This window comes from Halichoeres trimaculatus, unplaced genomic scaffold, assembly GCF_033239565.1.
Source record: "Halichoeres trimaculatus isolate MK-OKI-2021-1 unplaced genomic scaffold, fHalTri1.1 fHalTri1_scaffold_5, whole genome shotgun sequence".
NCBI lineage: Eukaryota > Metazoa > Chordata > Actinopteri > Labriformes > Labridae > Halichoeres > Halichoeres trimaculatus.
Window position 1 is genome coordinate 8947886 of NW_027437183.1, and position 14481 is coordinate 8962366.

At 39.6% G+C, this 14481-nt stretch overlaps 1 protein-coding gene across 1 annotated transcript in view; it reads left to right on the forward strand.

Annotated features, from left to right (window-relative positions):
- The window catches only part of unc13ba (unc-13 homolog Ba (C. elegans)), a 224964-nt gene that overhangs the window by 207952 nt on the left and 2531 nt on the right, over positions 1-14481 (forward strand). The window contains exons 33-41 of the mRNA XM_074669684.1: positions 10365-10453; positions 10569-10706; positions 11031-11154; positions 11546-11590; positions 12073-12144; positions 13094-13241; positions 13345-13401; positions 13841-13924; positions 14255-14414. Coding sequence (XP_074525785.1) covers positions 10365-10453; positions 10569-10706; positions 11031-11154; positions 11546-11590; positions 12073-12144; positions 13094-13241; positions 13345-13401; positions 13841-13924; positions 14255-14414 — 917 coding nt within the window. The remainder of the gene's footprint in view (positions 1-10364; positions 10454-10568; positions 10707-11030; positions 11155-11545; positions 11591-12072; positions 12145-13093; positions 13242-13344; positions 13402-13840; positions 13925-14254; positions 14415-14481) is intronic.

The following is a 14481-nucleotide window of genomic DNA, read 5'->3' on the forward strand; positions in this document are numbered from 1 at the left end:
GCAAAGCTTGTCCAGGTTTATCGTCTTTCTTGCTTGAAGTTGGACCTTGAATACAGATACCGTGCTGTGCTAAGGATTTAAAACTGGTGTTTAGATCAGAAAACTCTTTAGTGAGATGTTTAATTAGACATTTTATTGGTGATGAAGTTGCTTCATTTTTCCCTCTGGTTCCATACAACTCGGTGTCTTTATGCAGCCTGTAGAGTTGCCCCCTGCTGGCGATGAGTGAGAATGCAAGTTAGCTACGGCCAGTCTGTGACACAAACACCACACGACTGTGATCCAAATAGATTTAACAAGCTGATTAGTTCTAGATTACGAGTGAGAGAAGAGTTTATGTAGATGGTGTTTGCCTGCTCTTTAAACATTTGCTTTCTGTTTTTATCTGAAGGAGGACACAAAGAGCAAACAGGTGGGTACTATCAGCTTTATTTACAGGTCCCATAATATGTTTCTTCCTTTAGATTTGTCAGTTTTGAATGATGGTTCATGTAAAATTTTACCTGGAGTCAACACAGACATGACACAGCATAAAGCATCTGTTGTTATAAGCAATAGAGCTTTTTCATCTTGTGTCATAACACATTTATTAACCGCTTTAACGGGGGTTGAAATAAAGCCTTAAAAAAAGTTAACTTGTATATGTTTTGGTGTTTTTATGCTCTCTGAACCAGCCATAGGTCTGTTGAGTTCATTCAAAGCAGAGTCTCAGACCGTGTCCACAGCTTCATCCTCTGTCTGCGGCCTCTATTCCCAGAATCAGATTCAAAGAAATCTCTGCCATTTGCCGGAGAACACTTGATTTGGCCTTCGGCACAGGCAGCACCACTTGATTTAATTTGAGGCATTTTTCCTCCAGACTGAAGCCTTTTTCTTTTGAGTATACTTATTCTGTTTCTGCTGCTCGGTACATTTTATTTGAACTCTTTCACAGCAAATTGTTGCCCTGTAATTTCCCCTCAGTCTGCTTTGTATTAACGCAGGAGAAATCTGGGAGCTTCTGTGTAAAGTTTTATTTTGTGTTTTATTTTCCTACCAGTCAAAGGAGGAAGTTAACAAGGTTTGTTGCGTAGCAGTTACCTCCCTGTGTGCTTATTAAGCTTTCCCCTCTGATCCACCACTACAGTCCAGCCCTGGCTTTTCTGTCTGTCTGAAATTTAGTAGCTGCAGTAGAAAGTCCAGTCCCAAAGAAAACCCACTCAGGATAAAACATTTTGTGTAATCTTGTGTCCATAAGTTAAATACTTTGTCCTTACACCAAGTCATCTTTTGCAGAAAACATATACCTTACATTCACAGGATTATTATATTAGGGCACGAGACAACACTCTTGGCATGACTTATTTATGGAGCTGGTGCAGTAAAAAACTGATCCACAAATGTGTAAACAGATTTGCAAATGTGTAAGTTATTGTAAATCACACACTGGCTTGTTAAAATTTTTTACAAATGAGTGCGCAAATCAACAAATGCATGTCTGAATCCACAAATGTGTAGACTGATTTGTAAATAAATATACAGTCTTAAATGGCTGAAAAGTTTAATTGTTCATTTTTCATGCAAGACCTGAAAAAATAATTAAAAAAAAATATGCACAAATCATCCGTAACAACCAAGGCAGGCCTCCCTGACTGTCTGTGTACACGTGACTTTTGCTAAACACTGCAAAAAACTGAAATCTCATCAAGTGATTTTGTCTTATTTTCAGTAGAAAATGTATATATATATATATATATATATATATATATATATATATATATATATATATATATATATATATATATATATATATATATATATATATGATTTTTTTTTTGCAAATCAGTTACACAGTTACACATTTGTGGATTTGCAAAAACAAATTTGCAAAAATATATTTACACACACACCAATCATTTAGCTACAATAACAGCTCCATACTCATTATCTGTCGCACACATGTGGTTAGTATAGAGCCCTGAAAGTGCCATGCATTGACTGTATATAGAGTGGACAGCGTGGCTCCGCCATTTATCATTGCACGATTTTGAAGCCAAAATACCCCCGTCACAGGCGCAGCTATTGCAGCTGTTGAGCAGCCAGAGTCTGTGCAGTAGAGACTGTGAGGGATTCTGGGAGAATCTGAGTGGAGCTGGGTGACAAAAATAATAATTATTTTTTTCTTTCGAGAGTCTAATCACTTCTTGACTCTACCTCCCGACATATTTTACAATACCTGAAAAAAATACATGAGAATGGCAGCTGTCAGTCATGGTTAAATGTTAAGTAAAACCCTGTTTTTAACCTTGTATAACTAATGTAAACAAAACTTTTCAGAAAAAAAGAGGAATTGAATAAAAGACAGCCAAATGATATCTTCAAATCACCACAACAACGGGACGTAAGAAACATTTCTACGAGGTGTATTAATTTTTTAAAGTTTGACCACAGCCCATCTGGAATGGCTGGAAAGCCTGATTTTTTAACCTATATCGCAGCCAGCCACCAGGGGGAGCAGTTTTTGTGGTGACATGACCTCTTCAGAAACTTCATTGTGCATGCACAAAAACGTTATCATAGATGAGTTGGTATCTGGTGCACACAAGAGGGCTCCTCTTTTATTCATTCTGCACGTCACTTCAGAGGTTTCGCAGATTATGCTTTGCAAATAAGCATATTATTGTTTTCCTTTTGTTCACTAGTTATACTGTGTGCACAAGGTGTTATCTTTTACCAACATCATCAACGTCCTATCTGTCTTTTAATGGCTATTTGACATATTCATAAATAGATCAGTATTAGCGGAGCATGAAACGTGTAAATGAAGTGAGATGAGAGTTCTGGCCTGGTAACACCCTTATGGATCATTTAGGGAAAAAGATAACTGTCCATAGGGGGCGCCAAAAACAACGCAGAAAGTTTTGTATGCAGATCATATTTTTCAGTAATTGGTTGTGTATGGTGGAAGTTTCCTGATCTGGATGGAGTCAGTGATAGAGAATTAGACTTCAGAGGAACTTCTGCGGGGGACATCAGTTTGTCATGAAGCTTCTCTCGATATAAACCAGAGTGGATAAATAAAAAGCTCAGATTAAAATCACCCACTCACCTCTACACAAGCCACCAGACAATATCACAAAAATAGCCTGAAACAAACCCTCTTCCTTTTCCCCCGCTCTGTCCTACTATAAAAAGTCCTGTGTGTGTTAGTGTGTGTGTGTGTTTCTCTGCTCAGTACTATGTGACTCTTCTTTTTACTTTCTGTCTCTTCCTCTTTTCTGTCTCCCTCCATGAAGACCGAAGCCACAGCTGCTACAAAGAAGGTACAGTTGTGTGTTAGAGAGCGATAAGAGTCCAGCCAACATTAATACCTGTAGGGGACACTTTTAATTTCAGGATGTGATTCTTGTGAGGAGAGTGTGTGTGTGTACTTGGTTTGTTTGTGTGAGTCCTTTGGTTCCTGAAAGCATTCCCCCTCCGTGATTCGTGCTCTCTTTTCCAAAGTCCTGAAGAAACACCAAGTGATGTGGAAATTTTTAACACATCTGAAATTCAAGTTTCAAAGGATTCACACCTCAGCCTGTGGTGTGATGATGGAAATCAAGGCCTGGAAATATCAAGTATGCTGAAGTATTCAATATTCATGTGTTTTTATAGGAGGTAAAGGTGGTACTGCAGCATATTAAGTAACTGTAGGAACAAAAAACATAGGCTTACATACAGGATGAAATTTAAGTTAATTTCTTTGTGAAATTATAAAAAAACACCCCAACACTTCAGTCCAAAAAAAAGAGTTAACAGTCTCTTACTCACTTTTTATCATGCATTATATTATATCGTCGCAAAAATCTTAGTTAAACACATATTGGACCATTATCTGTTCTGAATACAGAGAAATAAATCTTGATCTAACTCAACCTTGAGGAAAAATAACCAGACGTCTTTGTACCGAATGATAATGGCTTAGGATCTTTTTTTACTTTTGCAAGTTGAAAGCCTCATACAATTTTTAGCTCTGATTTATTTCATCCACCTATCTTAGTTTTATGCCTGACACTGCTTTTGTTTCTTCTCCTCTTAAACTGGAGAGTTTTTTTGTAGTGTTTCCACTCTTCTTTCAAGGACGCCCCTCACACACATTATCCACATTCCCTCCAAACTCCTGTAAAGATGCCTGATGTGTCATATAAACACACTAACAGCTGTGTATTTCAGTTTTTGGAGTCAGACCATCAGGAGCAGGGTGGACTGTGTGACCTTAACCTTCAGTCTTTACAACATTTAAAACCCAACACGGGGAATCTCTGTCACTCTGAGGTCACCACCCTCTTTTACTCTAATTATATGTCCTGGCCGTTTGCCCATCGTCCTCTATCTAATAACACAATAACACGTTTCTTGATGGCACACTTTAGGACCGGCCAGGCACTTAGCTGGGATGTGATGCATACATGAGGCCCAGCATACTAAAGAGCCTCAGGCTGAGTTTCACACATTTATTGATGGTGCACTAACTGGCTCCTTTAGAGGTATTAATCCTGCAGACTGCATGCCCACTTAAAGATGCACTTTGCAGACTTGGTTTCTTTTACATTAGCAGAAAAAGTCAATCTTCTTTATTTTTTGTATCATTCAACTTTGGCTTTTTTATTATTCTGATGGGGATTTGATCTGGAGCATACGGTGGTTCTGTGAGCTCACAGCGCTGCGGTGTAGGAAAACACATACAAAAAGACTAAACACAAGCAAATTCAGAAAACATCCTCATCAATCTGACCACATGTGGGCAGTGTTTAGAAAACACGCTGCAAAGACCAAGACACCACACATTACAGGGTGTCCCTTAAAAAGTATTTTAGAAGTCTCAATCATGATTTATGAGCATAGACTGTATATATAGTGGACAGTGTTGCTCCGCCATTTATCATTGTACGGTTTTTAAGCCAAAATTCCCCCATCACAGGCGCAGTGATTGCTAGCAGTTGTACAGCCAGAGTCTGCGCAGTAGAAGCTAAGAAGAATTTTGGGAGAATTTAAGTGGAGCTGGGTGACAAAAAATAATAATAACTTTTTTTCTTTCGAGAGTCAAATCACTTTTTGACCCTACCTCCCAACATATTTTACAATCCCCGAAAATAATACACGAGAACGGCAGCTGTCAATCACTGTCTTACAACTAATGAAAATGAAACTTTTCAGAAAAAAAGAGGACTTGAATACAAGGCAGCCAAATGATATCTTCATACCACCACAACAAGCTGACGTGAGAAACATTTCTACGAGGTGTAATAACTTTCTAAAGTTTGACCACAGCCCATCTGGAATGGCTGGAAAGCCGTAATTTTTAACCTATACTGCAGCCAGCCACCAGGGGGAGCAGTGTTTGTGGAGACCTCACTTCGAACCGAGCAAACAGGCGTCCATTATTTTTTTAACAGTCTATGTTTATGAGGTATTAAATTTTATTGGTGTTGACTCTAATATTATCCATTAATATTTGTTTTTCTCCTATTACAAACTAACCTGACATGCCAGTCGGACTGTTCCATGGCTCCTAGGCTCCTCATTGTACTTGTTGCAATCACAAGTAAAGTGCTTTCTATCTATCTATCTATCTATCTATCTATCTATCTATCTATCTATCTATCTATCTATCTATCTATCTATCTATCTATCTATCTATCTATCTATCTATCTAACCTATTACTTATTACTTATTACTTATTACATGCAGGAACATGCAGTTTTTATTAAGTGATGCAATAAGAACTTATAATGCGGCAAAGTTTATTACATATTGCGTTCAAGAATTTTATTACAAAATACAGCATTATTACATAATGAAATGCAAATTCATTACATTATTACATATTGGGGCGTTATTATATAACGTGGTGTTGCACACATGCCCAGCATTTAGAAAATGGGCTGCAAAGACCACAACACAGCACACTGCAACACAACAGAAGTGTTTCCAGAGGACACTGTAAAGTGATGCACATGCCCCGATACACTCTCTGTAGCCGTGGATGTTCAGTCTCAGCTCTATTATGGATCTCTTTCCATCATTTGTGTTGGAAAATTAGGTAAAAAGTGTGTGTTTTTGATTTATTTAACATTGTATTAGAGTGTGTGTAATAGAACCTGAGCTCTTATCATCTAGGATCAAGAGATACCTGAGGTACAGGTGAGGTTTTAAAAGCAATCTTTACTTATTTGGATCTTTTTTCCTCGTAGCCTCTCTTTTTTCGCCTTCAAACATCAGCGTCACATGTGTTTCTCAGCTGGTTTATTTTGTGTCAAATTCAGTTTTATTCCCCAGAGACATCTGTAACCCCCCTGCTGTTAAAAGAGTCCCACTTACTGGGGGAAAAAGAAGGTTTTTGAAGGTCTTGTTTTTCAGGGGATGTCGTGCTCTTTGTGTCTTTGAAGCGCTCTTTTCACTCTCTTTGAATTGGTTTGAATAAAATGAGGGAGCTTGTCATCTGTTTCCTCTGTTTTCTCTTCAAACTCTTCTCGGCTGAGTTTTTTGTTCAGTTTCAGTTTTTGCTAATTTAATTTGAGTCAGATGAAAACCTTCAACATCCAGCAGCATGATTACACTAGATATGTCAATAGAGTAAGATACTGTATGTATCTCTGACTCATCTGCTCACTGTATTCACACAGTCTCATTAATGTGGTGCTGCTCTCCTCCTCTCACACACACTTGAGTTTATTTTTGCACTAAAAAAACTAAAATGTGCTTCACAATGTTTGCCTTTTAACCTACATTCAAAATAGCCTCATACATTATTTATTTTGCTGCTCACTTCTGCTCAAATATCCCATAATGCACTGAGGTGAAACCAGCAAAACACTGATATTGATCGTGGATTTTCAGTATGAGTGTGTCAGAAAGTTTTCAGCTCAGGGTGCAGAAATAGATCTTAAAAGTAGCAGCCACCTTTGGTTTTGGTTATTTCTGCTCGCTGTTGGTGTAATAGCTTCTTTCAAAGAGTGCAGTTTTTCACATTTAACCGAGGTGTATTAAAAACTCTCCTGTGTCTGATCCAACACACACCTCTCATTCCTGATCTGAAATCACTGAACAGTTGGGACTCATTTACTAGAGCGAGACTTCATGCACAATTAAGTTGCTATTTATTAAACATGCATTCATACATCTGCTCATAGTGCACCAGGATGAATCTTTTCTATTCTGCAACCATCTGCTCCTCAGTCACAGTCTGTTTTACTAACGTTTCCCTAAAAATGTGATGAATGGTGAAAGAAATCCCTCAGTGGAGGATTCCTACTTTTTGGAGAAATTGAAGCAATTAGAACAGAAGAACGAAACAGCACTTTCTAAAGTAATATATAATAAAGTCCTGACAGTTATTCTAATTGAATTTGTTTTCTCTGTAGTGTAGAGTTTTGTTCATTTAGTCATGAAAAGAGTTCAGTCAGGAGCAGTCTCGTTAAAGAAGGATTAAATACACTGCCACCAAAAAAAGATCACACACTCTAATATTTTGTTGGACCGCCTTTAGCTTTGATTACAGCATGCATTCCCTGTGACATTGTTTTGATAAGCTTCTGCAATGTCACAAGATTTATGTCCATCCAGTGTTGCATTAATTTTTCACCAACATCTTGCATCGCTGATGGTAGAGTCTGACCACTGAGCTAAACCTTCTCCAGCACATCCCAAAGATTCTCAGTGGGGTTAAGGTCTGGACTCTGTGGTGGCCAATCCACTCTTTCACAATTTGAGCCCAATGAATCGTGGCATTGTCATCTTGGAATATGGCCGTGCCATCAGGGAAGAAAACATTCATTGATGGACTAACCTGGTCAGTCAGTACATTCAGGTAGTCAGCTGACCTCAGTCTTTGAGCACTGACTCTTGCTGAGCCTAGACCTGACCAACTGCAGCAACCCCAGATCATAGCACTGTCCCCACAGTCTTGGACAGTAGGCACTAGGCATGATGGGTGATTACTTCATCTGCCTCTCTTCTTACCCTGATGGGCCCATCACTCTGGAACAGGGTCAATCTGGACTCATCAGACCACATGACCTTCTTCCATTGCTCCAGAGTCCAATCTTTATGCTCCCTAGCAAATTGAAGACTTTTTCCAGTTAGCCTCACTGATTCTACCATCATCAATGCAAGATCTTGGTGAAAAATTGAAGGTCCCATATTATGCTCCTTTTCTGCAGTTTAATATGGATCATTGAAGTCTTCATGAAATGGTAGTAACATGTTTTGGTCCAATAACCCAATAAATCAAGCACAGCAGCATTGTTTCTAGGCTCTCATGGCACCTCTGTTCAGAACGGTCTAATTTAGTGGGCGTGGCCTTCATATGTAAATGAGCCACCCCTGATACTGCTCTTTCGCATCACTGAGAGTGGTGCCACAAGCTCCGAGTGCACAATGTTTAGAAATCTGCAAAGCTTGTTTACCGTAACATTACAGGCTAAAACAACAGGCTAACCGCAGCTAAAGTTAGCGTCTTGAAGCTAACACAAAGACAGGGGGGACACTGAGGAAAAGCTCTTACATCTGCTCCACAGCACACAGCATTTAAAATACTCACATTTCCAGGGTGCCAGGTTTGTTGGCGGATGGTTGGTAATGCACCTGGATTCAGGACCAGTCTATTCGCTAGCCCTCTGTTGTACTGTCCAAAGTTGGAAAAACAGTCGGCCGTGAAGTGACTAGCACACACATGCACAGTTTTACTGAGTGTAGCTTGCACATTTCCTTGATAAATGAACTCTAGCCACTTAGTCTTGTTTTCTCCCGAAATGGGAAGCTTGTGCATGGAACTGTGTGGCTGTTTACAGCCAAAAACAGAGCAGTGATGGCTCTTCAACTTTGGCATTCTCCTGCGCTGCTGGAGAGATCACTCCAGCAGCACGGAGAGGAGTGGGCGGGGAGGGGGTTTGGGGTATCTACTCCAGTGGACCAATCAGGTCAGACTTGCTCCTGATTGGTCTAAAAGGGGAATACTGACGTCGGCAAATCCCCAAAATCCAAACAGCTCGTTTTCTGTCAGGATTTTACATTTACAAGCACTACTAAGTACAGGTTTTGTCATTAAATATCACATTTTCTGGGCTAGGAGGGAAGCCAAAGACCCACAAATTTCACTTAAAAGACTAAATGAAGTGATTTTTGCATAATATGGGACCTTTAATGCAACACTGAATGGAAATAAATTTTGTGGCACTGCAGAAGCTTATCAAAACAATGCCACAGCGAATGTGTGCTGTAATCAAAGCTAAAGATAGTCCAACGAAATATCAAAGTGTGTGACCTTTTTTTTGGTGGTGACATTTTTTTGGCCAGGCAGTGTGTCTACATCCAGTACATAATGTTTGGATGAAGGGCTCTGTTCTGGGAGCTCCCTGCTCCTCTATATGCCAAAGCCTGAGGAGAGCACACCTCTCTTTTCTCTCATGGGTATACCTGCAAAGCCGAGGTGGGGAGAGCATCAGAGACAATACATATGACACTGGTAAAATCAGACACAGTGTTAAAGGAGGAGGAGGTGGTTTGTAAAGTGGTTTCCACAGGGAGCAGGAACAATGAGAAGACTATAGCAGTTCAAACAGAATGCCCATGCTGCTTTTTGTCAAACAGTTGTGTAGATGTAAGCAGCTGAACTGCCGGCTGATTGTGGCTGTTTTCTTATGCCCTAATGCTGTGTTTGATATAAAAGCTGCAGCTCCTGCTCTGTTTCTGCACAATGATGTGTGTATTAACTGGTATTTGACTTTGATTTGATCCCGCATAATTCCTTTTTGTTTTTTGACATGTTTTGAGTGTTTAAAAAAAATGATGATCCCTAATCGTGTATTTTACAATAATTTATATTTCCTTTGTCTGATCATGAGCAGAAGATTGATGTCTTAATAAAACCCAAACAGTAAATTCAGCATTTTTTTTATCCAGTTTGATTCTGAGGGGTTGACTCTTGAGCATTTTTAGGCTGTCTTCCTCTTTTAGATTATTATTATTACTTTTTTTTTTTTTTACTTTTTCATTTCGATAGATTCTCAGAAATGATAAAAGGTAGAATTAAGGATCAGATTCCGCTTTTTGGAATCAAATAAAATATCTATATAGGTGATGGGCGGAGTATAAAAATGTCAACATGAAAATAATGCAAAAAGAGCTGTATTGGCTAATTTTGTCTTTTGGATTAAAATGCAATCTGTGGTTGAATTTCAGGTTTCCTTAAAACACAAAACCCTTTGAAAAAGGTGTAAGACTGTGGCGTAATCTTGTTTCAGAGGAACTGGACTGACTGAATACGTTACAACAACAAACTTTAGGGAGAGTTTTAAAAACCTGTCATCACTTCTTTCCTCATGTCCTCTCTCTGTTCCAGCTGGACACTGAAGCCGCTGACGTCCTCAACGACCTGCAGGTGAGGCTCAACACCGTCCTGGACAACTTCAGCGCCATATTTGCAAAAAGGTAACACACAAACCCAAACACTGTACAGTTTCTGTCTGACTAACAAGCTTCCTCCAGCCTTGCAGAAGTTCCCATCAGTCTAAAATCTTTCTCTTCCTGCCTCCGCTCGCTCCAGTTTCCAGACTCGGATCACCGCCTGCATGCGTCAGATGGCTGAGATCCTGTACCAGATCAAAGGACCCCCCAACAGGAACACAGCCGAGGCAGACGCTGACGCCATGCTGAGGCCCCTCATGGAGTTCCTGGATGGGAAGTAAGGACACAAACTCACACACACGGAAAAACAGACTAGACCTGGCTCCCGTTACAAACTGCTGGAAATAACTGCATGAGGTGGTCTGAAGCTTTTAATGGGAACTGTTGCTGCTCACAGCATCACCAACACCAGCACAAATTAACTCACTAACAATCACACACTTATAAAACTATGATCTCACCTGCAAAAGAGTTATATTAAGGTTATGTCTCATGTGATATCAACTCTTGCTCCCCTTTCAACCAGATCTCTTAAAGGTTTTTGTGACAGAGGAACATAAAACCAGGCTTTGACCAATGATTTTGTCTCTGTGTGATCCAGTCTCAGTATCTTCGCTGACATCTGTGAGAAGACAGTGCTGAAGAGGATCCTGAAAGATCTGTGGAAGATCGTCCTGAGCAGCCTGGAGAAGACCATCGTCCTGCCTCAGAGTAACGACAGCCTGGTCCGTACTACTCACACACTTTTTTTTCACACATTTTTGAGCATTTGTTTATCATAAAGTGTTTTTATTTGTGGTCAAAGAGCAACAGATGTTTTTCAAAAGCTTTTTTATAAATATTAGAATCAGAAACTCTTTGTGACATTTTGTACACGTCACCAAATATCTCATCTCAAGTAAGACCTGCCATTTAGCTCTGCTGCCACCTGCTGGTGGATGCCAGCAGGTGCGTTTCTCTTTGTAAGATGTTGGAATTCTCTTTTTATGAGTTTGACTTAATTTGGTTTCTGTGGTGAATTCATTCATCACATTCAGTTTTCTGATACAAAAACTTGACACTGACTCTCACTCTCATTATTATCCTCCCCTCTCCTCCTCCTCCTCCTCTCTGCAGGGAGCCCAGCTCCTCACAGCAGCTAAAGGACTCTCTAATCTAAAGGTAATCGTGCACAGGCTCTTCTAATTTAAAATTAAAGAGCAGCATAAGTCGCTCTTTAATTTTTCTGAAGGAACATAAGAGGCATGCATTATTATTAAGCTGTCACTGTGTTCTGCCTCTCAAAGCCAGGTGTAAAAGTCAAAGCTTCTGTGTAATGTAATGACTGCTTAATCATTGAAAAAAAGTTTGTAGAATACGTTTTGTATGTTTTTTTGGTCATTCAAGGATGTAGCTATAGAGGAGCTTCACAGAATAAACAAAGTGCTGCAGGTGTATGTACGGATGCTGTTCACCTCCTCCCTCAGTTGTTTTTGCATACACATTAATGAAAATTAGCAAAAACATATTAATGAGGGTTCAATGGGGTTTAAAATCTATAATTATTCATTGGAAGTTACTCTCCACACGCTGTATTAAGATTTTAAATCAGGTTATAGTGGATAAGTGTGTCTCACTTCAGTCTGTGTATGTTGTGTCTTTAGGGAGGAGGTGAAGCCAAAACACTGACGCCGAAGCAGTGCATCATCATCGATGCAGGGCTGGAGACCATCAAGGTAGGTAGAGACCATAGACTGTAAAAAAAAAAAAATGGACGTCATCTTGAAGCTTGAGGTAAGGTTGCCACAAAAACTGCTCCCCCTGGTGGCTGGCTGCAGTTTAGGTCAAAATCCATCTCCCCAGTCATTCCAGATGGGCTGTGGTCAAACTTTAAAAAATTAGTACACCTCATAGAAATGCTTCTCACGTTCGATTGTTGTTGTGATTGGAATATATTATTTGGCTGCTGTGTATTCAGGTCCTCTTTTTTTGTGAAAAGTTTCATTTTCATTAGTTATAAGAGGTTAAAATACATGACTTCAAGTCACGTTTAACGATGATTGACAGCTGCCATTCTTGTGTATTTTTTGGGGGGATTGTAAAATGTGTCGTAAGGGAGAGCCAAGAAGAGATTAGACTCTTAAAGAAAAAAAATATTATTTTTGTTGTCAACCAGCTCCACTCAGATTCTCTCTACTGCACAGACTCTGGCTGCACAACGGCTGCCTATGGCTTTGCCTGTGACAAGGGTATTTTTGCTTTAAAACAGTACAATGTTAAATGGCGGAGCCTAGCTGTCCACTCCATATACAGTCTATGATAGAGACGTGAACTTTCACTGGTAGGAGTAAGCAAGTTGAACTTTTAGCACAAGCATAATAGTCTTTGTAATTGTAAAAGACATACATGTTTTTCACACCGTTTATGTCTGGTAGCTGCATTTTATTTTTTGTATTAGCCAAGAAATTTGGAAACAGTTGCACTTGTTTGGTCAAAAAGAAACAGGTGATGCATTGTGTTAAAAAAAACCCTTCTCTTTTGGATAAACCAATTTATCCTGACCTTAAAATGTTTTATATTACACGTCTCTTTAATCGCCTCCTTCACAAAATTGGCCTGTTCGTTTTTATGATTTACTTTCATGAAGTGAACTTAGTTTCACATTGTTGCCCCCTTCTCTTTCAGCAATATTTCCATGCAGGAGGAAACGGGCTGAAGAAGGCGTTTGTGGAGAAAAGTCCTGAGCTGGCTTCTCTGCGTTATGCTCTGTCGCTGTACTCACAGAGCACTGATGCTCTTGTCAAGACCTTTGTCACCACACAACACTCACAAGGTATTACAGTTACACACACACACACACAAAAACGCACAAACTGCATGAATAGTTAAAGCTTTGCGGCTTCACAGTAACTTTCTGCTCTTTCCTGTCCCCTCAGTGCACGATGGGATGGGCATCAGAATCACCCCCAATGAGAAGACTCGACCCGACAGAGGTTAGTTTACGTTGCTCTAAGAATAGAGGTTTTTCATGGTGGAATAGCTTTCTTTCTTTTTTTTGGCAAACTTGAAGATGCACTCTTTAGGACCTCAAGAAGTATGGCTGTAACTAAACTAAATTAAAGCTTTTAAACTTTTGTATAATTTCTGCGTCATCACTGTTGCAGCAGAAAGCAGGTCTCATGCTGTGTGCTGGGCCAGTTTTTAAGTTATGGCATAAATTAGAATCTAAACACCTCATCAGATCTAAATGTGTATAAAAGAAAAGATATAATTGTTTGTCTTTAATGTCAGGTGACTTCAAATGATCATTTTAATCCCCTATGGCTGAATAAAGATAAGAGAGTGTCACTGCAGCAAACAAAAGAACATAAGATTAGTGGTTCAGGATGGTGTATATTTATTTTAAAGTGTGATGTGATGTTTGTTTTTCAGGTTCAGGGATAGAGAAGCCAATCGGAGAGGCCATTCTGCAGATTGACATGATGCTCGGGAAGGAACGAAAAGTCACAGTCAAAGGTGAGAATTCAGAAGTTTTAGTAAATCCTGATGTTTTATCCATACAAAGAGAAACACAAGTGAACTGATCATAAGATATTAGACAACCAGCTAGAAAACTGAGTGGGACTTTTTGGCATAAAACCCAACTGGTTTAAATCTTACCCAAGGAACCCATAATAGAATAAAAAAACAAGCCTCTGCATCGTCTTTGTTGCCAGTCCAAAAACAGCTTCTTCTTCACAGCACTTTGAATCTCTTCATTGCTGTGATGAGATCTGTAAACCTGCCCAATCTTGCCTCCTCATCAACATCTCACATCTATTTTCTGTCCTCTCTCCCGCCGTGCAGTGATCGCAGTGAACGACATGAAGTGGCAAACATCAGGGATGTTCAGGCCATTCGTTGAGGTCTCCATGGTCGGTCCTTTCCTGGCTGACAAGAAGAGAAAGTTCACCACAAAATCCAAGAACAACAGCTGGACGGCAAAGTTTAACGAGGCCTTCCAGTTGTGAGTGTAAACTCATAGATCTGCAAGTGAGCAGAACAGCTTAAATGTGTTAAATTATGAATGGTTT